Here is a 25,795-nt window from a genome sequence, read left to right as displayed (position 1 = left end):
TTAGATTTACCACCTTGGCAACTTGAGCCCTTCGCAATGATTTATTTTCCTTCCCCAGTGAACTGCTTCCTATCTCCCTGAAACCCAGGTGCTCCCTGGAACTTGGAGTCCCACTGCCACCATTTCTTCTTGTCTCCCTGGGCCTCAGAACTACCAAACCCACAATGCCAGGCGTTCTCTCGGCCCTCCGTGGCAACTTGAATCTTACCTCTTCGCTCATCTTTAAATTTACGAGCAGGGAAAGAGAACTACAACTCCCGGCAGCACTTAGAGCTTCACCGGCCTCCGCCTCTTCTCAGCTGGCTTGAAGGCTGTTATTGTTGTTACTAAAAGATTAGTGGACCAGCTGGTTGCTCTCTGGGTAAGAGACGTCTTCTGTATTGGGGAAAGGGCTTTTCTAATTTTCTCTCCTCCTTGCTTTCTCTTTGGTAATTGCTCGGAAGCATCAGATTTGGGGTGCATTTGGGGAGGGGGACACCCCTCCCTTCCTCTCGATCCTGAGTTCAGGAGTTTTTAAATCAACTGTACTTCCTGTCGGGACAGAAATCAAAATCAAAAAGGAGGCTGTGGATGCACAGGTTTTCACTTCTCCCTGCATGAAAGGGGAGAGAAAATGTACGAAAGGCTTCAGTGGGCCTTTAAACTCTGAACTTGCAGCACAAAAAAGCAGGCAATTGGGAAGAGCACTCGGTGGAAAAAGGGAATTTCTAACCCGATTAGCTTGAAAACTCTTTAAACCTCTGCTTCACCCTCGAGCTGCCCGTTTCCTTTATACAGACAAGCACTGTTCGGTGTTGGGGACACCCCAAATCTTTTCTTCCCTTTTATAACCGCTGAAGATATTCGCTGCCTGCTATCTTTCGCTCCTTTCTACTAATCTTAACTTCGGGATCCATTTTGACTCCAAAAATCTGTCCCCCTCCCTCAGCCCTCAAATCTTCCCCCCTCCCCCCCCCAAAAAAAACCCTAAACGGAACTGCGACGAAGCTTCGAGGTTCGCACGATTTGGTGTTTTACGTGGGAGAACTAGGCAGGACGCGATGAGACTTGTGGCTTCTCGCCAGCTACAGTCAAATTTTTCTTTGTTTGGCTTGAAGCTGCCCAGTCTTAAAGCGTGTGACGCCAAGAGGACGGCGCCTTTGCAGGAGAAGAGTTACAGCTTTCCCCCCCCCCACCTTTCCCCAAACAAAGAGGAGGGGGGAGAATGAAGAGCTGCCTCCATTCCCTAAAAGTCCATCAGAAACCGGGAAGGGAGGGGAGGGGTCTTTGCGCAAACCTCGCATCAAGCCAGCGAGGCGCAAGATCTTCCCACGCCTCCGTCGTCTCTTCCCATAAGCGGCTCCGCGGTGGCTAATTTGTTTTGCTGGGCTCCTTCTCGGCCTCTGATTGGCGTTTGTCTTGGAGAAGCCCCGCCCCCCCGGGGTTCTAGTCGCTCCCGGGGAAAGGAATGTAGCGGCAGTGCCGGGAGCTGCCAGGCTTGGGTTTCGTGCCCACGTGGCTCGTCTGGGTCACGCGGGGGGAAAAGCGCCTTCCCTTGGCATGCGGGGGAGAGGGGAGAGACTGTCTAGTGCGGGCAAGCCCGGCTCCACCTGGTTTCATAACAGGCCTCTCTTGTGAGGGAGGTTTGCCACGTCCGAGCATTTCCCCCACCCCCAGTTTACACTAGAACAGAATAGGATGTTTTTTTTATTGGCCGAGTGTGATTGGACACACGAGGAATTTGGCTTTGGTGCATATGCTCTCAGTGTACATAAAAGATACATTCATCGAGAATCATAAGGTACAACACTTAATGATAGTCATAGGGTACAAATTTAACACTTAATGATAGTCATAGGCTACAAATAAGCAATCGGGAAATATGTAATATGGAAGCCCAAGAAGTCTTCAGAAGAACGCCCTTATTTATCTGAAAGGGGGGGGGGGAAATCTTAACCTTTAAGATTCCTCCGTGCCCCCCTCCCCCGGCCCCGAAGGTTAGATAGAAAAATATCTGCTATATTCTCAAGCCTATGTAAGATCATCCCCTATTGTAAATATAAATCATCTGCAAGAACAGGAGGCTTGGTCTTTTCAGTGGAATACTGCAGCTGGGGAGGTGACAACGAACTCTTCCTTTTGCCGTTGAAATAATACAAGAAGCTGAACATCGGGCTGAAAGGTAGAAAGAACCACTACTGTGGTATCTCCGTGGTTAACCGGGAAGGGGGGCATTGGTTGTCACAAGAGGTAGTGATACGGAGTAACTTGAAAAGGCAATTAAATTCAGAGAAGGTAATCGTAGGAGGAATTAGGATAACAACTTCTTCAGCCCAAGTTTAATGTTAACATTCAAGAAACACGGCATTAACCATGAAAACTCAGCCACCCAGAGTTGCATATGTGAAATGGGTAGCTGGACAATTTGAATAAATAAAAAGAATGGAATAATAGAATTTATGAAATGATCAGTGGCCACAAGTCGCTCTGATAACATTAAAATGTCAAAAATCCCAAGATGAATAAAATGTGAATGAAAAAGGATTTTTCACTATGCATCTTGACTTTAAAGGTAAAGGTAAAGGTTCCCCTCGCACATGCGTGCTAGTCGTTGCCGACTCTAGGGGGCGGTGCTCATCTCTGTTTCAAAGCCGAAGAGCCAGCGCTGTCCGTAGATCTCCGTGGTCATGTGGCCAGCATGACTCTACGCCAAAGGTGCACGGAACGCTGTTACTTGACTTTAATAACAGGAAAATCCTCTAAAGAGGAGGCTGTTTTTCAGGATGGGAATCTCAACAGAAAAGCTATTCTTGTTTCTTGATACCCAATAAATGTCCATAGGATGCAACAGAACCAACAGCACATTATGCGATCATCATAGCCATTAGGCAGAATTCTTTGGGAGAAAACACTCAGTTATCCTGATAGGACATACAAATAACTTTAATACTATTTGCTTTCAAAGCAAGCAGTGTTATGCAAAATCCAGAAAAGGAATAAGCTGCAAAACAAATAAATAAAAAACTTGAGATAAGAAAGATAGCTAAATAACTCTCCATTTCTCTCTATCTTACAAAGCACCTTTGTTTTCACCATTATCCATACAATGCTTGGTTCATAATGTATTTTGTACTCTAAATCTATCATCTCTCTCTTACCAGCTCTATCTAAATAACAGTTTTCTGGGTCTTACACTTCTCAACTCATTCTTCCTATATTAGTTTTTAACTTGATTCACATTCATTCTTTCTATATTAGCAACCTACCACAATGTACTTCTTTCATACTGTGTATTTGAAAGTCCACATTCATTTATCAGCTGTTTATCTTGACCCCTTATCTTTTAGTCATGTTTTCCTACACTGTACGTGCTTCTTCAGTAACTCATTCCCACAACATTCAACTTTTGTGTTTCTCCTCACATGCCCTTCTCACTTCGGTGTTACTAAAACATTCCTAGGCCTGCCATTTTGTCTGTCAGCAATTTTCTGTAAATCATTTGGTGTAGTTAGCAATGTGGCATCATCTGCATACAAGTCTACATATACATTTCACATCTTCAATTAACATACTCCTGATGTCATTACATGCATTATTTATTATTTTTTATTTATTTATTATGCATTATTATTTACAACTAGACACAAGAACAGTTTTTTCCCCGAATGCCATCACTCTGCTAAACAAATAATTCCATCAACACTGTCAAACTATTTACTAAATCTGCACTACTATTAACCGTTTCATAGTTCCCATCACCAATCTCTTCCCACTTATGACTGTATGACTGTAACTTTGTTGCTGGCAATCCTTATGATTTATATTGATATATTGACCATCATTTGTGTTGTAAATGTTGTACCTTGATGAACGTATCTTTTCTTTTATGTACACTGAGAGCATATGCACCAAGACAAATTCCTTGTGTGTCCAATCACACTTGGCCAATAAAAAAATCTATTCTATTCCATTCTATACATTTTGTCCACAAATGCAATCAACTATTTTTGTCTTAATCCATGCTCAGCATTGAATAAGTATTTCGTATATTCTTCTATATTATTAGATGTTTGTTTTACTTTATAATTGAAGCCTATTTATTATATCATCCACTTTCTCTAAATCACCCATGGACAATGTCACATTTTTTTTCTGTTTCAGACTTACACCACATATGCCTGGTTGATTTACAAGGAGTTTACTGGTGAGTGTTTTGCAGTAAATTACAAAGATATAGTGTGGCCAGTGCAAGTTGCTCCAGAAAATATAGGGAAGCATGACCTTGCTGATAGCTGCTCAGATTCCAGTGCATCTTGAGCCTAGGTTATATACCAGGGTTTGACCTTCATGACCTGACTTCTTCAGCACCTGTTCCTATTGATTTTTCTGCTGATTCAGCCTTAGGTAGCTGATTGTCCGCTGATTTCTGAGACTGGAACTCCAATGGCTCATACCTCTCTGTCCAAAACACATTCACACAATTCTGAATGACCTATCAAAGAGCAAAAAAGTGATCTATATGCCACCTGCTATGCATAAAAGCTACACTGCATTTACAAATTTTTCCCAATGACATTTCTCATACCTTTTCATTTAGAATTTTACTAAGTGCCTTCCCAGGCACGCTTAATCCTCTTTACCTCTTACAACCTTTCCCGTTTATTTATGAGATTTATTTACTACTGCAATCTGATACAAACTATAAGTGATTAAAATAATAAAAAAAAATCTGGCACAGAATTCTGGCACTGATGACTCCACATATATCAGTTCATACATGTTTTCTGGAAGAGAAGAGTTTTTACAAGTCTGTAGAAAAGCATGACATATCTCCAGTTACACCAGGTACAGTTGCAGTTTTATCGTTTTTCAACACTTTCTCAATCTTATGATTTCTTTTCCCCCATTTTTTTAACATAGATTGTATCTATATCACTTTAATTCTGCAACGTGTTACCATTTTCACTTGTCTCTCAACTATCCCTTCCAGCATTTTCTCACTTTAGTTTCTTTCCAGATTAATTCTTAATCTCAGTCATTCAGTTGTAGGCCCTTTTGTTTAGCATTTTTTATCCATTTTCCAAAGACTATATTTTTTAATCAAAATTGTTCTGCATTTCTTTTGTCTCTTAACCGTGTTTAGCTTTCTTTGAATATATTCTTTGCACCATCTGATTCTCTGCATATGCATTATTATTATTATTATTATTTATTGAATTTTTATACCGCCCTTCTCCCGAAGGACTCAGGGCGGTGTACAGCATATACAGCATATTTCTGTCATCTTCATTTTTTCAGCAGTCACTCTCTTGTAGGTGGTTTTTCCTTTATGTCATAATTTTACCAGGCACTGTTCTTCATACTACTGTTAGCATAATTCCACCTGCTTTCATGGTGTAGTAACATATTTATTTTAAAGGATGCTCCACATTCCTTACATCCATTCAATCTACTGGGAAATTGATCGGTCTTCTAATACTTTTTCATAATGGATGCTACATTCTCTTCCTGCTATCTTATTTTCCACTCTTATTTCTTTCCCTTCTTTCATTGTTTTCCATATCTATTTTTCATCAAAATCTACTTTTGACTCTACCCAAAAAAATGCCTGTCCCGCATTCTGAATCCCCCATCACCCTCGTATCCTTCACTAATTTTCTCTCAATCCTTCATCATAAATGAATAATGCTTTAAGATTTATATTCATTCCATGGATGCATAAACACAGTTATGTTTAACACTTGCATTTGAAACAAGGTTATGTATTGAAAAGCAAATATGTTTAGTCCTTTTTCGAAGCAGCCATTTATCAAGATCACCATCTTCTTTGATCATCTTCTCTGAATGGCACCATCCTTTTTTCTGTAATTTTTTTTCTTGTTCCAACCAAAACATTCATGACACCTAATGGAATACTTTCCTCCTTCATTACTTTCAATCTGCATATTGCACAAGTTTTCTTCAAATTCATCTTTGGTCCTTCTATTATCAAAATTCATTGGAGCATAGCATGCAATTATCACCAAACTATGAAGTTTTACTAGCATATGAAACCTGTAACATCCTAAATAGCACTATTTCATACTTTCTGACATATGTTTTAGCTCTTTCATTCATAATTAACCTACACTTTCATTTGCATTTATTCATCAGCTGAATTCTACAGACCACTTCCTTATTCAGATCTATTGCATCCTTCCCCTTCCTTAAGTTTCACAGATATGTACCATATATTGTTCCTTTTTATCATTAATTCATGTTCCTTAACACGTGACATATTCCATTACATTCTAAGTTGCACTCTTCCTTTGCCATGACCGTGGCCATCTACCCAACTTGTAGCTATGAGTTCTACCACCATGGCTTTGTACAACTTCGTACAACTATTTTTTTTTATTTGCATTTATATCCCGCCTTTCTCCGAAGACTCAGGGCGGCTTACACTATGTCAAGCAATAGTCTTCATCCATTTGTATATTATATACAAAGTCAACTTATTGCCCCCAACAATCTGTGTCCTCATTTTACCTATGGCTTTGACATAATATTTTTATTATATTTGACATAATATTTGACATAATATTTTTATTATATTTGACATAATATTTTTATTATATTTGACATAATGCTTTTAGTAAATTTCACCTAAGATGTTAGCTTTAATTATATTTATGCTACATGAAGCATTCTCTGCTAACAGTAATGACAGTATGGTACCATTTAGTTTTGACACATTGTGATTGTATCCCATAAACACAACCAACATTTTTTTCACCTCAAACATGACCAGACTATTAGTATAAGCTCAAATTAGTACTTTGCAAATCAACAACTATTGTTGTTTGCATTCCGCCAACTAAGAGGTACATGCAGTTTACTGATCTACAAACAGGCTGCATTTTCAAGTCCCTTATTTATTAAAATTATATAGATTTCCCAATTTTGAGGCCTCCTGATTTGCTAAAACTACAAGCCTGCCTGACTTGAACTATTTTGAAACATATAGGCCCAAAATATCTGGAGGCATATATGCTAACCACAAACACCAGATATCTTTTTCTGAACGTTAGTTGCCAGGTCTTACAGCTATCTTGTCACTACATGTTCTGGTTTTGACTCCTTTCAAGCTCATTTCTTGCTTCAGATGGGCTGAGATTATGTGGCTGGTTTCATCCAGTATGATTCCTCTTAATGCTCCAGAATTAATACAGAAAAAACTAAACAGAGTCAGGTCCACATAATTGTGGCTGTACAGACAGGAGAAATACATTCTCCTATCCTTAGGCTATAAATTAATTTCTCTGACAATAGCGTATTGTTCAGGTAAACTATCCCTAATCTACCTTCTTAAGGTCCAACCTCATTGGAAAAAGCCAAGGTGGTTATTCTTGGTTCTGCTTCCAAATTTTTATAACTGGATACCTCTGGAAACTTGATGTATGGAACAAAAAGGCTCCTTATCTCTCAGTTCTTGAAGCTGGTATTCCAAGGTTCACTGTTTATATACATGGATGTTCCAGTTTGTTTTATGTGTCTGATCTTGTGATTTACCTACACACCAAAAAAAGCTCCCATCCCCAACTTGGGTTTTATCCTATGTTTATAATCTTTAAACTCTTTGAGGGAGGTTGTGTTCTGACCCAGCCTTAGCAGAACCACGAAATAGACTCCTTGTGCCAAAAACCCCCTCTTTATTTAGCTACTGCAAAGTCATGGCATTCACACACAGGAAAGTCCAGGCAATAATCCTTCCAAGGGTTAATTGCAGTAACAGACCTTATCATTCCTTGGATAATTGCCAGGCCGGGATCTTCCAGTCTCAAAGCTGTAAATTAATTCCTGGCGAGCAGTCTCTGAGGCATGAACTACAAATCTTCCGAAAGAAATACAGAACTGTTGTCTCCTGCAACCACCACTCCCTTTTTGCTTCTATTTATTCCCCAGCCAGGGAGGGGCCATTCAGCATCCACGTGTGCCTTTCTTCCTCAGTCGGCTCCTTGTCCTCAGTTGTTCTCCTCTCCTGACAATTCTGTGCATATGCGCATCTGGAACAAGCCCCAGCTGTTCTTCTTCCCCACTTATCTCTGACTCCGAAGGCAGCTCAGAAATTATGTCAGAGGGCTCTGGCTCTATCCCTGCTTCTGACGCAGAGCATCCATCAGAGCCTTCCCCAGACTCCAGGACTGGCCCAAATTCCTCCCCAACGTCCTCATCCTCCGAGTCTGCTGCCAGCTGGCGGGCTACAACAAGTGGGCAGTTTAGAAATCTAAAATATAAATGGATGGATGGATGGATGGATGAATAAATAAATAAATATCTTCTTCTACAGTCAGGATTTGCTGGGATGATGATGATGATGCATGTTTGCATGTCAAGTAGGCTGATTTAATCTCTTTCTTAAAGGAGCAGTCATTGCGTCGTCTAATGAAATTAATTTCACAAGTAGGTTTTGTTGGAGACCACGGTTGGGCTTATGGGTGGATTAGTCATGAAGGCTATAGCTCGGTTTGGCTTTCCTGGAGCTCATCAATTAGCCAGATGTCTGCCCAGGTGCTCAGTCTGTGAGCTCATATGTTCTAGCCCTGTGTTTCCTGCCTCGGGCAGAAAGTTGACGATGGCCTAAAATGAGGGTGAGCAGAAGGTAGATTTGGCTCTGCTAGTAGATCTCTTAACTTGAAGTAGAGTACCAAAAATTTCCAACTCCCGATTGGGCAACAGCAACAATAGAAAAAGTCTTTTGCCGGCATAAAACCAGGCTGCTGAAACAAAGAAAGTTGCACAGAAGTGGATATTATATAGGCAAAATTAATTCTAATGCAGTCACATCCTGGACCTGGCATGGTGCTGAGAAACATTTACTTTTGGGTATTTCAGGCCCAGCCCCACCATCATTTTGAACATCTAATCAATGGATTTGGGAATCATGAAAAAAAAAAAAAAGAGTATATCCAGTAGGTCTGAAATCTTATTTTTCCTCCTTCATTCCTACTGATTTATAAAGCAAGCCAGTTATATATTTCAAACGGACATGTCTTACAGACAAAGGTGTGGGTGTGTGGGTGTTTCATTATTTTCGTAATGGAGCTAAGCTTTCTCCTTCTTTTGAAAAAAAAAAACCCACACCAGTATATCAACTCTGAAGTGCTCTGCTGTACTACAGGGTGGGAAATTGTCACATGAGGCCTGCTTGCTCCTAGATCTCCTGGGTTGAAGGAGGAGAAGGATTGTCAAGCGCAGTTATATCGTTGAGAAACCACGCTGGTTGCCATTACAGTTTCATGGCCAAACTTGTTAATACTTGCTGTGACCCTTTAACTTCTGTTGTAAATGCCAGAAACCAGCAGCTATTATCTAGGCCACATCCCATTGTGAAGGACTGATCCTTTGCCTTGTTGATAGCAAAGCTTTCTCATCCTGTCCTTGTAATATTATGGTGCTAAAATGCCAGGGCCACCGCTTGGTTGCCTTCAAACAGATCTGCCCTTCATTGTGAGGTTCCAACAAAAAGTTTCATTTCCACTAAAGACGACATTAAAAAAAAAGCCTTGAAATTACATTGCAAGTGTATATTGAAAGGCACAGGGAAAAAAAGTCTTTTTAAAGCACTTTGTAAGGTCATGAACTTCTTGGAATAAAGAGCAACATCCTTTCTTGCTGTATGTTGGTCTCTTTACTGAAAGCTTTCACAGATTCAGGATGCTCTACAACAAAGGAAAGTTTGGGTGCCTCCCACTTCATTTTTGATCCCAGGTAACAAACTTGAAGGAAGATGTTTCATGCAGGCTACGTTGTGGTCCAACCCAAGCTAAATTTATTGCCTGACCCCTCTATTTATTCACTTCCTATTAGGGACGCAGTGGCTCAGTGGCTAAGATGCTGAGCTTGTTGATCGAAAGGTCGGCAGTTCAGCGGTTCGACTCCCTAGTGCCGTGTAACGGGGTGAGCTCCCGTTACTTGTCCCAGCTTCTGCCAACCTAGCAGTTCGAAAGCACGTAAAAAATGCAAGTAGAATAATAGGGACCACGTTTGGTGGGAAGGTAGCAGTGTTCCATGCGCCTTTGGCATTGAGTCATGCCGGCCACATGACCACGGAGACGTCTTTGGACAGCACTGCTCTTCGGCTTTGAAAGGGAAATGAGCACCGCCCCCTAGAGTCGGGAACGACTAGCACATATGTACAAGGGGAACCTTTACTTTTAAGTTAGTTCAGTGTATTTCATTCACATTTCTGCAGGATTCTGCTTTTTGTGTTGATTTCTCTATGAAGGAAAGCCTTATGATTTTCTATAATTTTTTTAAAAGTTAGAGAGGATTCAGACTTGCACTCTGATTTTCCACCTAGATCATGATAGCTGCGGGTGGACTATTAGGCCTTGCTGTCCCTCCTTTTGAAACAGATGTTGTACAAAAGCAGCAGTAAGCAGACTTTTGGGATGTGTTCATTTTCTTGAAGAGCTCAGTGAACTTCTAACATGCACACACAAACATAAAAAGGGAGGGGGGGGACCCAGATTGAAAAGTGGTGGATCCTTAAGAGCAATTAAGTTTTGAAAAAAAAAAACTTTTTCATCTATAAGCTGAGGTTATAGAACAGATAAAGAACTATTGTGGTCCTTTGGACGTTATTATCAGATCACAGCTTTTTTATCATCCCTGCTCTTTGGCCGTGCTGGCTGTGCCAGATAAGAATTGTAATTCTACATATCCGGAGGGCCCCAAGTTAAATGAAGACTGCTCTAATCTGACTTATTTTTCCCCCTTTCTCCTCTGAAATGAAATCCCTTAGCACAGCCTTTTTCAACCTAAGTGCTCCCCAAATTGGAGGAGTTCTTTAGTTCCTCAAATTTACTATCCATGATTCTAAGCAACAAGTCCACACATTGGTTGTGTTTCCAGGCTGGGGAAACCTGTCATAACAGCAGCATCATTGCCTCCTATGCCCAGTCTTAGTGAGGGAAAAATGGGCAGTAGTATGTACGAATTCGAGGAGGGAACCAGTTACAGAATATAAATAGCCCCACATTTAATCTATATTTGTTTTATTTGTTTTCGTTTTTTATAATAAGTTTTTATTTTATTTTATAACATATAAAAATTCCAATTTCAATTTAACAGTGTGTTGTCTGAGTACAAATCATTTTAGGAAATGAAGTGTTTGCAACAATATTCATTGCATTAATATCAATTATATTCATCATCATCATCGTAATTGTTTAACCAAGTTAACATATCTTCCTTAGATCACTGATCCTTCCATATATTTCCCTATTTCTAGCTCCTGTTTTTATCCGCTAGCCACTGATAAAATAAGTCCCAAGTCAAAAAGTATTCCTTCTTTTTTTCTTTCTTTTCCTTAATTGCAAGTGTTAGCTTATCCATTTCTGCACATTCTAATATTTTTCTAATCACATCTTCATCTGTTGGGATCTCTTCACTTTTCCATTGTTGTGCAAATACTATTCTCCCTGCAGTCAATATTTATTTTATTTATTTATTTATTTATTTTTATTTATTTATTTGTTCACACTTTTATACCGCCCTATCTCCCTAGGGACTCAGTCATATAAAACGTATACCGTATATACTCGAATATAAGCCGATCCGAGTATAAGCCGAGGTCCCCAATTTTACCCCAAAAACTGGGGTAAACTGGGGACTCGAGTATAAGCCGAGGGTGGGAAATGAGGCACCTACCGGTTGGGGAAACCCTCCCTCCCTCAGCTGAGAAGGCTGGCGGCTCCCCCGCCCCACCCTCTCACTGCACCGGCAGGGCTTCAGTCCGGTAAAATGTGAAAAAAAAAAAAACAAAACTCGAGTATAAGCCGTATATACTCGAGTATAAGCCGAGGGGCTTAAAAAAAAAAAAACTCGAGTATAAGCCGTATAGACCCGAGTATAAGCCGAGGGGACGTTTTTCAGCACAAAAAATGTGCTGAAAAACTCGGCTTATACTCGAGTATATACGGTATATGTACAGAATAAAACATTAATTAAAAAACTTATTACAAAGGCCAAATATTTAAAATAGAGATATAAATAATAAAACCCCATTAAAACCAGATTTAAAATTTAAATATTTAAAAATTTAAAAATTCTAGTCCAGTCCTGCGCAAATAAATAGATGTGTCTTAAGCTCGCGGCGGAAGGTTCGAAGGTCAGGAAGTTGTCGATACATATAAAATCAGATTTAATCTCTGTTATTGGCACCAATTAAGCAAGCTGTAAGAAAGCACAAGCTCCAATGCATGAGGGGTTTTTTTTCCCTACTAGTCCCATACTCCTACCAGCAGTCCTTGTTCAGTGACTGCCACATTTAGCATCTGTTTACAGTTACGGCAATGAAAAAGTAACTTTGCGAACAATCCTCGCGAGGTCTGTAAAGCAAAGGAAAGCTGAAGTAAGACTGTAAGGACAGTTGGGGTTTCACTTAGCTACCACTTTACTTAGTGACTGAGTTGCCAGTCCCAATTGTGGCCTAAGTGAACTGCAGCAAAATAGTAAGAAATGAAAAGGCATTGATTGTTCTAGTCTTTGTTCAGCCATGAAATACCATTGCAGGGACAGGCAAGGAGGCGTTTTGAATGCAAGTCTGCACAAGAGAGATCCTTGAGAAAGAATAATATTACTAATAGATTGATGAAGGTTTAATAAAAGTGTTGGGTGTGATTTCTCATCCTCTTTCCACGTGGAGGTATAATTGTAGGGAAGGAAAAACACTGCCATTGGTTTAGAGTTCCTTGCTTTTCCTCGGCCCATCTACAAATAGGATTAGTCTGCCTCTATAGATTCTGTGCCTATTTCCATACATAGCATCTAACCAGCCCAGAGTCATTGACTGAGATGAGCGGCTATAGAAAACGAATAAAGAAATAAAATATAAATAAATAAATTCATGTTGCTCCAGGATCCCTTGTGACCCCACAATAACGCTCCTATTTAACAACTGAGTAATTTATTTCTGGCTCAAATGCAGTGTAGTTCAAAACCTGCGAGTCCAATTTTATCCCACTGGAATGCAGAGAGGTGGAGTGGGGGGGCCACAGGAGGTGTTTCCCACCCATCCCCACCCCAAGGCTGGGTCCTCCTAGTGCTTGTGCTCTATTCAAATACCATCTTAAGAGGCCATGGATCAGTGAAAGGGCCAGCACTCGAATGCTGCTAGGGGTGGCCTTTCCGTTTAATGAATTGCTGCAATGTTTTTCTAAAGCACAAAATCGGTGAAATTGTGTGTATGTGTGTGTGTGTGTTTGCTGCTGCCATTTTTTATACTCTCCTCTTGGAGGGAGGGAGGGAGCACTAGTTGCTTATCGGGCTTCTCAGTGTCTTGTGGCAATAAGAATGATCACAAGGTCAGTATGAAAACGTCCCTCGGGGTTTAGGGAGCGAAAAGGATAACAGATCTATGTTCAGACTTTTTTTGCAAATAAGAAAAAGAGGGTTCCAGAGCTTTTCTCTCTTTCAATTTTTTTCTCTTTCCGTCCCTTCTACATCCATCCTCTGAACCATTGACTCTCCTGCTACCTTTCCCTGAACCTTGCTGCAAGCTCTTTGCTGAAATTAAGCCATTGTTCTTACAGCTCCGAACTGCATTGGCTGACATTTTTTAAAACCCTTTTTGTTTCTCTCTGCTGCTGGTTCTTTCCATCATTAACTAGACTGTAAATTCTAGTTGGGGACAAAGATTTTTCTTCTTTATGTACCTACTGTATATATAATGTGTGTGTGTGTGTGTGTGTGTGTGTGTGTGTGTGTGTGTGTGTGTGTGTGTGTATACATACATACTGCAATGTATCATGTAAACTGACAGTGTGGTATAAATAAATCATTATAACAATCAATAATTAACCAAAGTATCCCAGTGATGGAAAAACAATCTGCAAAGATTAAGAAGGCCATCCTGGCTCTGTCCCTTCCTCCTGGCTTCCATCCATGTTCCATTGTACATACGCTGCCACTCCTAAGGCTTATTCATATTTCCTTTCCTGTCAGAAAAAAACCCTCCCCAAAATGGTTAAAACGCTCCTTGTTGTTTCAGAAAAAAAACCACATACTTTAGGACCAGAGCATGTGGATTAAACACATTCATGTGCAGTAAGCAGTTTAATGCAATTACGTAATTTAATTTGTGTCTCCCATCTATCTGTAAGCAATACTGTGCAAAAAATGCTTGCAAATTTGAGGATACTGCCAGGGAAAATATTAAAGATGAATGACAAGTGGTAGATGTAGAAGACTCTTCCATATTTACTTTTAGAGCGTGCACTTTCACACATACCCATCCTACCTTTACCTATGCACAGCAGAAATAGAATTCTCCAGGAATAATCAGAAATAATATGAATTTCAGCTTTTTTCCTGATATTTTTTTTAAAATCTATACTGTATAGATCAGTGGTGATTAACCTTTTTGGTGCCGAGTGCCCAAAGCGCATGCCCAAATCCCCAAAATGCAGTGCCAGCGCCCCCCCGTGCTTGTGTCCCACCTCGCGCATGTGCACTCACCCCCATGCATGTGCACCCCGCGCATGCATCCTGCCCCCCTGCGCATACGCCCTGGGGCCCCCGCACCCTATTTTGGTTTCCAGGTTGGTGCAGGTTGGTGAGCCCCATTTTGGGCCTGGAAAGCCTCCTTCACCAACCTGCAACCCCCATGCATGTTCCTTGCCCTCTGCGCATGCACACGCGCATTCCCCAAATGTGCCCCACATCCTACGCATGCCCGGCAGAGACCTGAACACCAGCTGGCCAGTGGGAGGTGTGCACACATGCGTGGTAGAGCTGGGCAGGTGCAATAGCTGGCGTGCCCACAGAGAGGGCTCCGCATGCCACCTGTGGTACGCGTGCCATAGGTTCGCCATCATGGGTATAGATAATAACTACAGATATCCTGTTCTCTTCCCTGATGAGTAGATGATAATTTCCTGTCCTAAGACAGATTCCTTTTTCCTTTATCCTCTATTTCTGCTCCAATTAGCAGTGTCTGTTAAGGGTTTTCAGCAGGAAGAAAGGTTTTCCTCTGTTCTGCTACTGAAGGTGGCAGGGCTTGAGTGGTGGCCTTTGTCAACACTGTTTTGGTGCGTAAAACTAGCCTTGCTCATATTTCAGGTCATGTCCTGAGATGCATTTGCAGGGGAGCCAGTAGAGCAGGTCTCCCATCTTCAAAGAAAGAGCAGAACTAATTAATTAATCGAAGCAGGGCTACCTTATGACATCATAAAGTAAGTTAAATAATATGCATTGCAAAAGATCTCCCTTCCTCAACTACAACAATCCACCTGCACAACAAGATGGTTTGCCCATTAGAATAGAATAGAATAGAATTTTTTATTGGCCAAGTGTGATTGGACACACAAGGAATTCATCTTGGTGCATACACTCTCAGTGTACATAAAAGAAAAGATACCTTCATCAAGGTACAAAAATTAGAACACTTAATGATAGTCATAAGTGGAAGGAGATGGGTGATGGGAATGATGAGAAGATTAATAGTAGTGCAGATTTAGTAAATAGTTTGACAGTGTTGAGGGAATTATTTGTTTAGCAGAGTGATGGCATTCCGGGGAAAACTGTTCTTGTGTCTAGTTGTTCTGGTGTGCAGTGCTCTATAGCGCCATTTTGAGGGTAGGAGTTGATACAGTTTATGTCCAGGATGCGAGGGGTCTGTAAATATTTTCACAGCCCTCTTTTTGACTCTTTTTGACTTTTGGCACTTAATTGACTTGATTAAGTGCCCATCTGGCTGACAAAGCACCAAATCATGTGTCTTGCACTATCAACTACTTTCATTTACTTTACAGCCCAAGTTACTAAGATGGAAGAGGCACAGTCCCAACCCAGCATAGTTTTCCTGAATGTGGCCTCAAGTTATGTACCCCACACCAAGGTGGAGTGCCACTACAATCTGCTACCTGGCATGAAGCCATCGACTAGAGATTGGATCGGGATCTTTAAGGTACTGCCGCTGGGGACAAGTGGGATGATTACGTTTGAATACGTATGGTCACATTTCAGGAGTTTTGGAGAAACTGTAATCAAGTATATATGAACACCACACTTTTTGTTAGCTATTATTTTTACTATTTATAGTTGTGACAGCACTCAGGAACTGTATAGTAAAAAGTTGAAGGCTAATTCAAATCCACTTCTTGTAGCATCAAGGGAGGACATATCTTTTTCTCAACATCAGCATTCAAAGTAGGAAAAGCCCACAGACAAGATTTTCTGATGGTCTCTCACCCAAGTACTAAGCAAAATCTAAACCTGTGTAGCTTTCCAAAACCAGCCAAAGCTGATTGGTGGTGCCATCTAGCTGGATCCTTCATATTTACCAGGAGGATATATCTTCCTTCAATTAAGAAGACCTATGTTCTTCTGCCCATAATCAAAACACCCTGCAAGTCGAAAGATAGCACAGCTCAGCTAGAACTTTGCATTTTCAATGTGCTGATTACCATTGTCTTCATAATTCATAAGAATTTCTATTTTCCCCCTGGTTTACGTCAAGTGCCTGATCTTTGGACTTTTCGCCGTGAGCTGAAAACGCACCTATTTATTCAAGCGGGACTGGATTAAAATTTTATTGGGGTTATTTATATTTTAAGATTTTAAATTGTTTTAAATTTTTCGGCCACATCATAATATGTTTCCTTTTGAATTTCTTTTAATTTGTATACAGTGTATTTTTACTTGGCTGTACACCGCCCTGAGTCCTTCGGGAGAAGGGCGGTATAAAAATCGAAATAAATAAAAATAAAAATAAATAAATAATATTTATTAAATGTAACAATAATAATAACAGAGTTGGAAGGGACCTTGGAGGTCTTCTAGTCCAACCCCCTGCCAAGGCAGGAAACCTACACCACTTCAGACAAATGGTTATCAAACATTTTCTTAAAAATTTCCAGTGTTGGAGCATTCACAACTTCTGCAGGCAAGTCGTTCCACTGATTAATTGTTCTAACTGTCAGGAAATTTCTCCTTAGTTCTAAGTTGCTTCTCTCCTTGATTAGTTTCCACCCATTGCTTCTTGTCCTGCCTTCAGGTGCTTTGGAGAATAGCTTGACTCCATCTTCTTTGTGGCAGCCCCTGAGATATTGGAACACTGCTATCATGTCTCCCCTAGTCCTTCTTTTCATTAAAGTAGACATACCCAGTTCCTGCAACCGTTCTTCATGTGTTTTAGCCTCCAGTCCCCTAATCATCTTTGTTGCTTTTCTCTGCACTCTTTCTAGAGTATGTATATGCTACCCATCTCACTATCAAGCAACTGGACGTCTTTCAGCATGATAAAAACAATGTTATAAAACATTAAGACATTAGATACCATGTTTCCCCGAAAATAAGACCACGTCTTATATTTTTTTGAAACCTGAAATAAGCGCTTGGCCTTATTGCCATGCCCTCAAAAGCCTGATTGGGCTTATTATCAGGGGATGCCTTATTTTGGAGGAAACAGGGTAAATAAAATCAACAAAAGTTAGCTAGGATAGGAATTTTGTGTAAAGAGTGGCATTAAAAAAATACATTCTCACACTCAAAGATGATTCCATCCAAAATTGTTGGGTTTACAATGGTGGACCTTCAGGGAGAGTGACATGAGTACTACATCTTCTAATGCTACCTTTCCCATTCCTTGTCTCAGGCGGATGCTTCTTCGGTACGTGACTATTATACCTTTGTGTGGGGCATAATGCCAGATGGTGGAGCTTCTGAAGGAACCCTGCATTGCAGCGTCCAGTTCCAAGGTAGGCATGTTTCAAGTGATTCAGAGCAGATTCATCAAAGCATACACGGCTAAATGTTTCGGGTAACACTTGAAAAATGACTTCCTGCCCAAGCAGAATGGTGACACGAGATAAAGTAGATAAACAGAACAACTATTAGTCTTATTGAACTTGGTTTCAGCAATCTTATCTGGCCTGCCCTTTCAAAACAGCTTAGGGAAAAGTTCATGGGAAACAATAAAATGGTCTGGAGTGTTGAAATCAATTCCATGCATTGAAACCGGGAGCAAAATAAAATGCCAATTTGTACTAAAAGCAAAGAAAAAGATCTTTAACAGTTCATCAGCAATTAAGAAAAGAGAATGTTAATCGAAACTTGAGATCCTTCATTTCCTACCTCTGGTTTTCCTTTTGTCTGTGACTCATTAGGAGTCAAGCAATAAAAGAAAGCCTCATAGTCAGAAGTCAGAAAAATAACACAGTAAATATATTTGTCCTTTCACAGCCAGCTACTTACCTAAGCCAGGTCCGCAGCAATATCACTTTCGTTATGTGGATCACCACGGGGAGGTGCGTGGCCAAAGTTCTCTTTTCCAATTCAGCGAACCCCGTCCCATGGATGAGCTCGTCACTCTAGAGGAGGCCAGCGATGACGGAGGAGGAACTGATATGCTGCTGGTAGTTCCCAAGGCCGCTCTACTTGAGGTAGGATGCTCTTAAGCCAGCGGTCACCAACTGGTGGTCTGCGAGAAAATTTTGGTGGTCCAAAGAAAAATTATTTGCATTTTTTATATCAGGGGTCCTCAAACTACAGCCCCTGGGACAGATACAATGAATGTTTGTATTACTGCAGAGTCTCCCCCTTCGGGGTCTTTTTGTGTGGGTTGGAGGGGGGCAGAAATTCCGACTTGGGGTCTGCTTCAGCCTCCTGGTGAAAGGCTTTGGGCGAAGGCTGAAGGGAAGTGCCACTGGTGGCGAAGAGCCCGAGGACCTTGTTTCAGTGGGACTGCATCATGGCCTGGAGCTGGCTGATCATCTCAGCCCACTGAGCCTCCAGGTGCCAATACCTGGCTTTGCACTCCTTAGGTCTTTCCTCTGCTTGGAAAGTCTATGCACATAGTCCTCAGTTAGGTGCTTCTACTGAGCCTCCTTCTCGGTCAGATCCAATTTGAACTGGGCTGTTTTGCCAACTCTTTCTCTTAGCTCCAACTCCTGCTTCCTGTTGGGGCCCTAAGGAGTCCAGGTGGGGAGGGGAGGGGCGAATAGAGGCTAACAAGGCACCCCTCGATGTGAGTGACATTGAGTTGGCCATGCCCACCCAGCCAGTCTTTAGGCAGATCATATTAGTGGTCCACAGGATTTAAAATTATGAATTTAGAGGTCCCTGAGGTCCAAAAGGTTGGTGACTCCTGCTCTAAGCAACCCTTGGTTCTCACTGTAAGCCAACATTCTTGACCCTAAACCCACTTGAGGTATTTCCTCCCTTAGGTATAATTTTTTTCATGACTAGTTGCTTGCTGCCTAACTATAGCATTCAACTCAGCTCAGGAAAATTTAAGATTTCACTCAGCTATGAAATGCTCTAGATTTTAGGCCTGTTACATTTTTTTCAACCCAACCTATTTTGTGAGGTTATTATAGATATTCTTAGCGCCCTCTAGAGAAGGGATGGCTTAGAAAATAAACTGCAACAAACTCACGTTTCCTGGTTTTAATTCTGTTCCATATCATCTCTAGTACAAAGGGAATGTTATCATTTCCATATTAAATATACAGTATCTTCTGATATAATGAAAGGTTAAGCAATATCAGCAATGAGAGAAAGGCCCTATCCCTGGTGATTATTAGTGGAAAATATACTGGTTGCTTTCTTTGTGTCTGCATCTTCACTTTACACATTCAAATTTGGAGTTACATCATGGCACAAATTAAAGTATTGACCTATGACCTGATGTTTTCCTCAGCATTGGTGTCAGTAGTTGGTCTTCTTAATGTGCTTGGTCTCCAACTTCCATCCACCTCAGCTAACTTGGCTAGAATTCTATAAAGTAATCCATCAACATCTCTGTGCCCAGTCGTGTTATGTCCCCTCCCGACCACAACCCAAAAAGACATGCGAGCTGACTTTCCTTGCCAGCAATTTACTCCGACAACAGATAACAGTCCTAGCAATGACCTGCGATTGCCTGCCAAGTTCTCCTTAGACCAGCGTAATTTGCAGTTCAGGAATAAACAGAAGTCAAAGTCTGAATCACAAAATAACACAGCCAAAGCTCCCAGAAGTCAGTCTTTGTCCGTCACGGAGCCCAAAGGCAGTTCCACCCACTTTTATACCCTGTGGGGTGTGGCTCCGTGACTCAGCACTCCCTGGGCCGGCCCCTTCCTTCCTTTTGCTGTGCATGCTTTGCTCGGAGCTGCTGCCTTGCATCCAACCACACTGGATTCCCCTCAGCTGGCTCTTGGAGCTCTGCCAGGAAGGAGGAGGAGGGGTCGGGGAAAAGAGGCCATGTCGGCTCCTCCTCCTCCACCTGGCCTGCCTCTGGGACCTGGAGCGGAGCCAGAGAGGAAGGTCCCGCAGGGGGAAGCCCTGTAGGCTCTACCCCCTCACTCTCTGAATCACTCTCAGCCAAGCACTCTCAGCTCGGGGGGGGGGGGGGTGCAGTAGACACAACAAGTCAGTCCTCCTAAGGTGCCAAAATGCATGAGATGGAGGAGGAGTTTTTTTAAAAAAAATTCTCTTTGTATTAGCTTATTTATAATTCTGTTAATTATATTGACATATTTATAATTATAAACCATCTTTATATTTAATTCATACATAGCAATAATCTTTCCTCATCTAGTTTCTACCTCTTATCTCTAACCACTCATAGAATCTATTCCATATCAAGTAATATTCTGTATCTTCTTTGTCTTTTATTTTTAAAGTCTATCTGTCCATCTCTGCACAGTCTTAATATTTTCCGAATTACATCCTCATCTGGTGGAATATTCTCATTTTTCCAATATTGTGCAAATACTATCCTTGCTGCTGTTAATACATGCAAAACTAAATATATAGTCCCTTTATCATAACCCTCCAACCAATTATGTATTTTTTTCCCAATATTTTCTTGCTTTCATACAAATCCACCACATATGATAATAAGTACCTAGGGTCTGATTACATTTCCAGCATTTGGCAGACATATTACTAAACATTTTTGCCAATCTTGCCGGTGGCAAATGCCACCTATAAAACACTTTATAAAGATTTTCCTTATATTCAGTAGCCATTGTCAGTTTATAGTTCCTATTCCCAAAGTTTTTGCCATTTATCTAATTCTATAGTGTAACCAAAATTTTTTGCAAGAGTTTTAAGATGTCCTGGACCATCCATCCAGTATTAAATGGCTGACCTTCTGCTTTCATCAGGCTGAAATAATAAGAGTTTTTCCAATCTTCTGGAATTATACCAGAGCCATTAAGCTGCTACTGAGACATTCCGTATTTGGCTTCGCTGTATAAAAAATTAAAGTATCTGAAGGGTGAGATAAATGCTTTTCCCTTGCAGGTTGAGTTTTCCTCGTGCAAAGCTGTTTTGTAAAAGCAATGCAGCCTTGAAATATTTCAGCCTGGAAAAATTATATCATGATTTCAGATCTTTATTGTCAGTGCACAACATATGTACAATGAGATTGGTTGAGCTCCCTCAGTGCATCACCACCCCAACACAAAACAACTCACAATGAAGATAGAAAATCCCTAACCCAATAAATCATATTAACAAAACACCCAGTCCTATTGCACCAGTGTGAACATTTTACACATTGCAGTCCATCATACTACATAGTTATTGTGTTATTTCTCATTCAGAAGTCTGACAGCCTATGGATTAAAAAAAAAATTTTTTTAATCAGTATTTAATCCTAGGATAGTAATACAAAAATGGTAAAATTCAGCCCACTGAATGAATGTGTCCCCTGACTTTCTACTTCGGTACTGTATCTCTCTCTCTACTTCTCCACAGACTCAGCTGGAAGAGAGTCGTCTGGAACAAGGAGCCCTGTTGCGTGAGTCCAGCCGCCTGAAGGAAGAGGTTCAAGAACTGAGAGGCCGCACAGCAGATCTAGAAGCAGCACTTAGCTCGCTACGGGATGAACACACCAAGCTGGCTGCACAATATAAGGCAAGGCAGAAAGCAAGGTTCTGCAGTAGGACTTTCCAGCTCTTCCAGATCCCACCTCTTCCCAAGCTTCAGGAAAGGTGTTGTGTTCCCCTCATCTTACTAAGCAAAAACTCAGGTGGCCGCAAAACTTTGTGCAACATCTGACTCCAAGCCTGAAGTAAGAACTGGGTATCCCTTCTGTACAGAGGGATGCCCCTCTGCCGTAATGCTTGCATCAGATTAGTTCACATGCATGCGGTGATTATTAAAATGTCTGCAAAGCATGCTCCCATAGACCAGGTTCAGGAGAACATTAGTAGAAAAGAAGTATGTCTCCATCTCATACTTTTATGTCTGGTTGGGCATTGTGAAAAATAACTATTCTGGATCAAAATGAGCCTTATTTTCATCCAGTAGGGTTATTCATACATTGTTGTGTTCAATTTTGTCAGCAAAACTAGCTACTGGGTTTTTAGACTTTATTCAAATGTTATAGACATTGTTCACTTTTCTTCCTCTCTACCCTCAACTAGGAACTGTCAAATTCTTACACGGAAATCTCCAAGCAGAGAGATACTCTAAGCATTCAAGAAACTGAGCACTTGGCCCGAATCCAGGAACTGGAGGGCGATATCCAGGGGATTGGAGAGAAGATGCTTCAGAGAGAGACGGAATTAGACAGGTCAAGGCCATGTCAAAGAAAGCACCTCAAGTACAATCAAAAGGGAGAGGGATGGCGGGAGGGAAAGAAGGAGAGAGAAAGAGGAAGAGAGAGATGGGAGGGAGAAAGAGGAAGAGAGAGATGGGAGTGGGGGGACGATACCTTCTGACCTACCGATAGGCAATTAGTCCTGTTGATGTTCTGATTAGAATTCCTATTAACTCAGATTATTAGAAGTTTCTAGGAGCAACACAGCCAGAGGGTATCGGATTGGGATAGGCTGAATTATATCTTCTCTCATGCTAAAGTCAGAATCATCATGGATTCAGTTCTCTGTGCCATTCTAGCCCAATCTCAAGGAACTGTCCCAGGATTTAATATATTGTGTCCTAATTTCCATCTCTTTGGTTTTATCAGAGGATGTCCACTACTATTCAGATCATGGATTAAACGTTGGTGGAGGAAGTACAGGAATGAAGGAAGTTTAGAGATCAATATTGATTTTTACATTGTTTGTAACAAGCCCACTCTCAGTGAATTAGATTATGTTGGGGAATGTTTTCATACAGAGAAGATCTATTTAGTAACCTAGTGATGCCTTGAAATTAATAGGTTGTGGCTAAAATGTCATCTTGGAATTAGGCTGCTGGGCTAGTGGATGCTCATGCTATATTGAGGAAGATGCAAAGATGGTGTTGTGTCTTGTCCGCTCTCACCGCAGCCGGGGTCTGCTTATCTGCTTCCGAACACGGAGGAATGTATGCCTCCCGGCCCCAGTCCTGGCTTCATGCCCAGACAAGCTGCAGAGGGGGCACCTCCCGGTCCCAGCCCTGGCTCCATGCCCAAGCAGGCTGCAGAGGAGGGAGCATCCCCTGGCCCCAGCCCTGGCTCCATGCCCAGGCAAACGGAGCAGCTAGACCCCTCCCCCTCCTCCACAGCATGTGAGCCTGAGGAAAGTTTACTTCCAACAGCTGATTGGAGTGACCCTCGCATCAGAAGATTGGATAGGCGGAGGCAACAGAAGGAAGGGAGGGGCAGGCCTTAATGAGTGCTGAGTCATGGAGCCACACCCCATGGCCTATATAAAGGATCTGCTTTCTGGCAGTCTCTGAGTCAGGCAAAGTCGAACTTATCTTGCTGAAGTCACTTACTGGTCTCCTGCCTGCTCTGAGGACTTTGCTAGGACTTTGGGCAGAGCTGCAGAGGCAAGCCTGATTCGGATTTCCCTGACCCGGCCGTCAGCGGAGGAGTGGGACACGACATCTGGTTTCTTTCTAAAGGATGGTTTCTAAAGAGGTACAGTAGGTTAGGTAGGTAGATAGAGAGACAGACAGACCTATTTTAGAGATGCCCCTGAATAGAAAGACCACAGTGAATATTCCTCACATGTGCATATACTATTTGGATCGTTTCTGCTGCAGGGTGAAAGACACAGTGAAGTCACTTCTGAGGGAGCAGGAACACATCCACCATCAGCTCAAAGAAGAGAATGCTGAGAAAGAGCAGTACCAGGTGAGCATGGAGCAACAGGTTTGAAAAGAGGGACACAAAAGAGGAGCGGGAAACCAGAGCTGGCATCGTTAGCCAAGCAGCTGGCATCAGAGGTGGGTTTCAGCAGGTTCTGACCAGTTCTGGAGAACCGGTAGCCGAAATTTTGAGTAGTTCGGAGAACCGGTAGTAAAAATTCTGACTGGCCACACCCCCTTCTATTCTCTGCCTCCCGGGTCCTAGCTTATTGGGAGGAAATGGAGATTTTACAGTATCCTTCCCCTGCCACACCCACTAAGCCACACCCACAGAACCAGTATAAAAAAAATTGAAACCCACCACTGGCTGGCACGTTGGAAACACGTCTTCTCTCCTCTCCAGGTCAAGCTGCAGGCTTCCAAGGAGGAGAGCCGTAGCCTGGCCTCCGACTTGCAAGAAGCCAAGACTCGTCACGGTGAGAAAATCTCCCAGGCACTCATGCTGCAGGAGGATATTCAGAAGTTGCAGCAGAAGCTGGCAGCTGCTAACCACCGCACAGTAAGTACCTGAAGACAGGAAGCCTTTCGCAATATTTAAAAAAGTAAGGTTTATCAAGTCCAGCACGCTGTCTCTAAAGGGATGATCTTGGTGTTCTCCCACAACTTCTCAAGACACCCAGTCTTGATAACCTATCTCCAGCACCTAGTAATTTCTGTCCTTATGCAAGGAACCCTCTTTTTGCCCATCCTAAATGCAAGTAACTGTCTCATTTCCTTGATTATGGAGCCTTAAGTAGCCATCCAGTGGATATCTCTAATCCAATGGTCTATTCCAGGGGTCTCTAACCTTGGCAACTTTAAGCCTGGAGGACCAACTCCCAGAATTCCCCAGCCAGCAAAGCTGGCTGGGGTATTCTGGGAGTTGAAGTCCTCCAGGCTTAAAGTAGCCAAGGTTGGAGACCCCTGGTCGATGCTATTTCCATTACCAAAAAAAAGGTAGTAGTTTACAACAAGAAAGAATCCAGATTTCAGAACGAGAGCAATAGCAATAGCGCTATATATACTGCTTCATAGTGCTTTTATAGCCCTCTCTAAGCGGTTTATAGAGTCAGCATATATTGCCCCCAATAATCTGGGTCCTCGTTTTACCCACCTCGGAAGGATGAGTCAACCTTGAGCCTGGTGAGATTCGATCTGCTGAACTGCAATTAGCAGTCAGCTGAAGTAGCCTGCAGTACTGCCCTCTAACCATTGCGCCACCTCGGCTCATATTTTAGACTGATAAAAAACAAGGTTGGACAAGCAAAGGACAGGTCAGGACATGTCATAGGCAAAAATAAAAAATAAAAAAATCTAGGTTGATGTTGCTTCAGGCCCAACCCTTTTTCTCCAAACATGAGTTTTGTGGAAGAAGATTCACGTACAAAACGGCGCCAGGTTCTACTGGGCACTTCATGAATTAGTTTTAAAAATTCTAGGAGAAATCAGGTATTTTAATTATGAGTGAAGTCCCTTAAACCCATGGACTTTGTTTGGTAAATCGTCTTGGAGCAAAGTTACAGCCCACAGAGCTGGTTTTGTGTTAGAGAACAAGAAAGAACTGACAAAAATCACCTAGCCCTGATCTAGGCAAAACCACTTGTTCTGTCAGGATTTGCAGGGAGAGGAGTGGATGGGTGGGAACCAGAACCCAGGGATGTAATCTTGGCCCAGGAAAAGAAACTAGATCAATATCTCTCTCTTTCTTTGCAAAAAATCAGAAAAGTTTTTTTTGCGGGGGGGGGGGTACAAGAATTAGGTTAGTTTAGAATATCAATGG

The 25,795-nt window shown here is 41.8% G+C and overlaps 1 protein-coding gene across 2 annotated transcripts in view; it reads left to right on the top strand.

Annotated features, from left to right (window-relative positions):
• Nucleotides 1–234: 234 nt before the first annotated feature.
• Nucleotides 235–25,795, top strand: part of CALCOCO1 (calcium binding and coiled-coil domain 1) — a 44,815-nt gene continuing 19,254 nt past the window's right edge. The window contains exons 1-9 of one of the 2 annotated variants that reach the window (XM_058167614.1): nt 235–361; nt 4,141–4,183; nt 15,777–15,931; nt 17,621–17,723; nt 18,208–18,407; nt 21,712–21,870; nt 22,383–22,561; nt 23,932–24,022; nt 24,380–24,535. In XM_058167614.1, the coding sequence (XP_058023597.1) occupies nt 15,791–15,931; nt 17,621–17,723; nt 18,208–18,407; nt 21,712–21,870; nt 22,383–22,561; nt 23,932–24,022; nt 24,380–24,535 (1,029 nt within the window). In that variant the 5' untranslated portion in view covers nt 235–361; nt 4,141–4,183; nt 15,777–15,790. The remainder of the gene's footprint in view (nt 362–4,140; nt 4,184–15,776; nt 15,932–17,620; nt 17,724–18,207; nt 18,408–21,711; nt 21,871–22,382; nt 22,562–23,931; nt 24,023–24,379; nt 24,536–25,795) is intronic. The other variant, XM_058167615.1, reaches the window with a different exon arrangement.

Source organism: Ahaetulla prasina, chromosome 2 (genome assembly GCF_028640845.1).
Source record: "Ahaetulla prasina isolate Xishuangbanna chromosome 2, ASM2864084v1, whole genome shotgun sequence".
Classification (NCBI taxonomy): Eukaryota; Metazoa; Chordata; class Lepidosauria; order Squamata; family Colubridae; genus Ahaetulla; species Ahaetulla prasina.
This window is presented reverse-complemented; position numbering and strand designations above follow the sequence as displayed.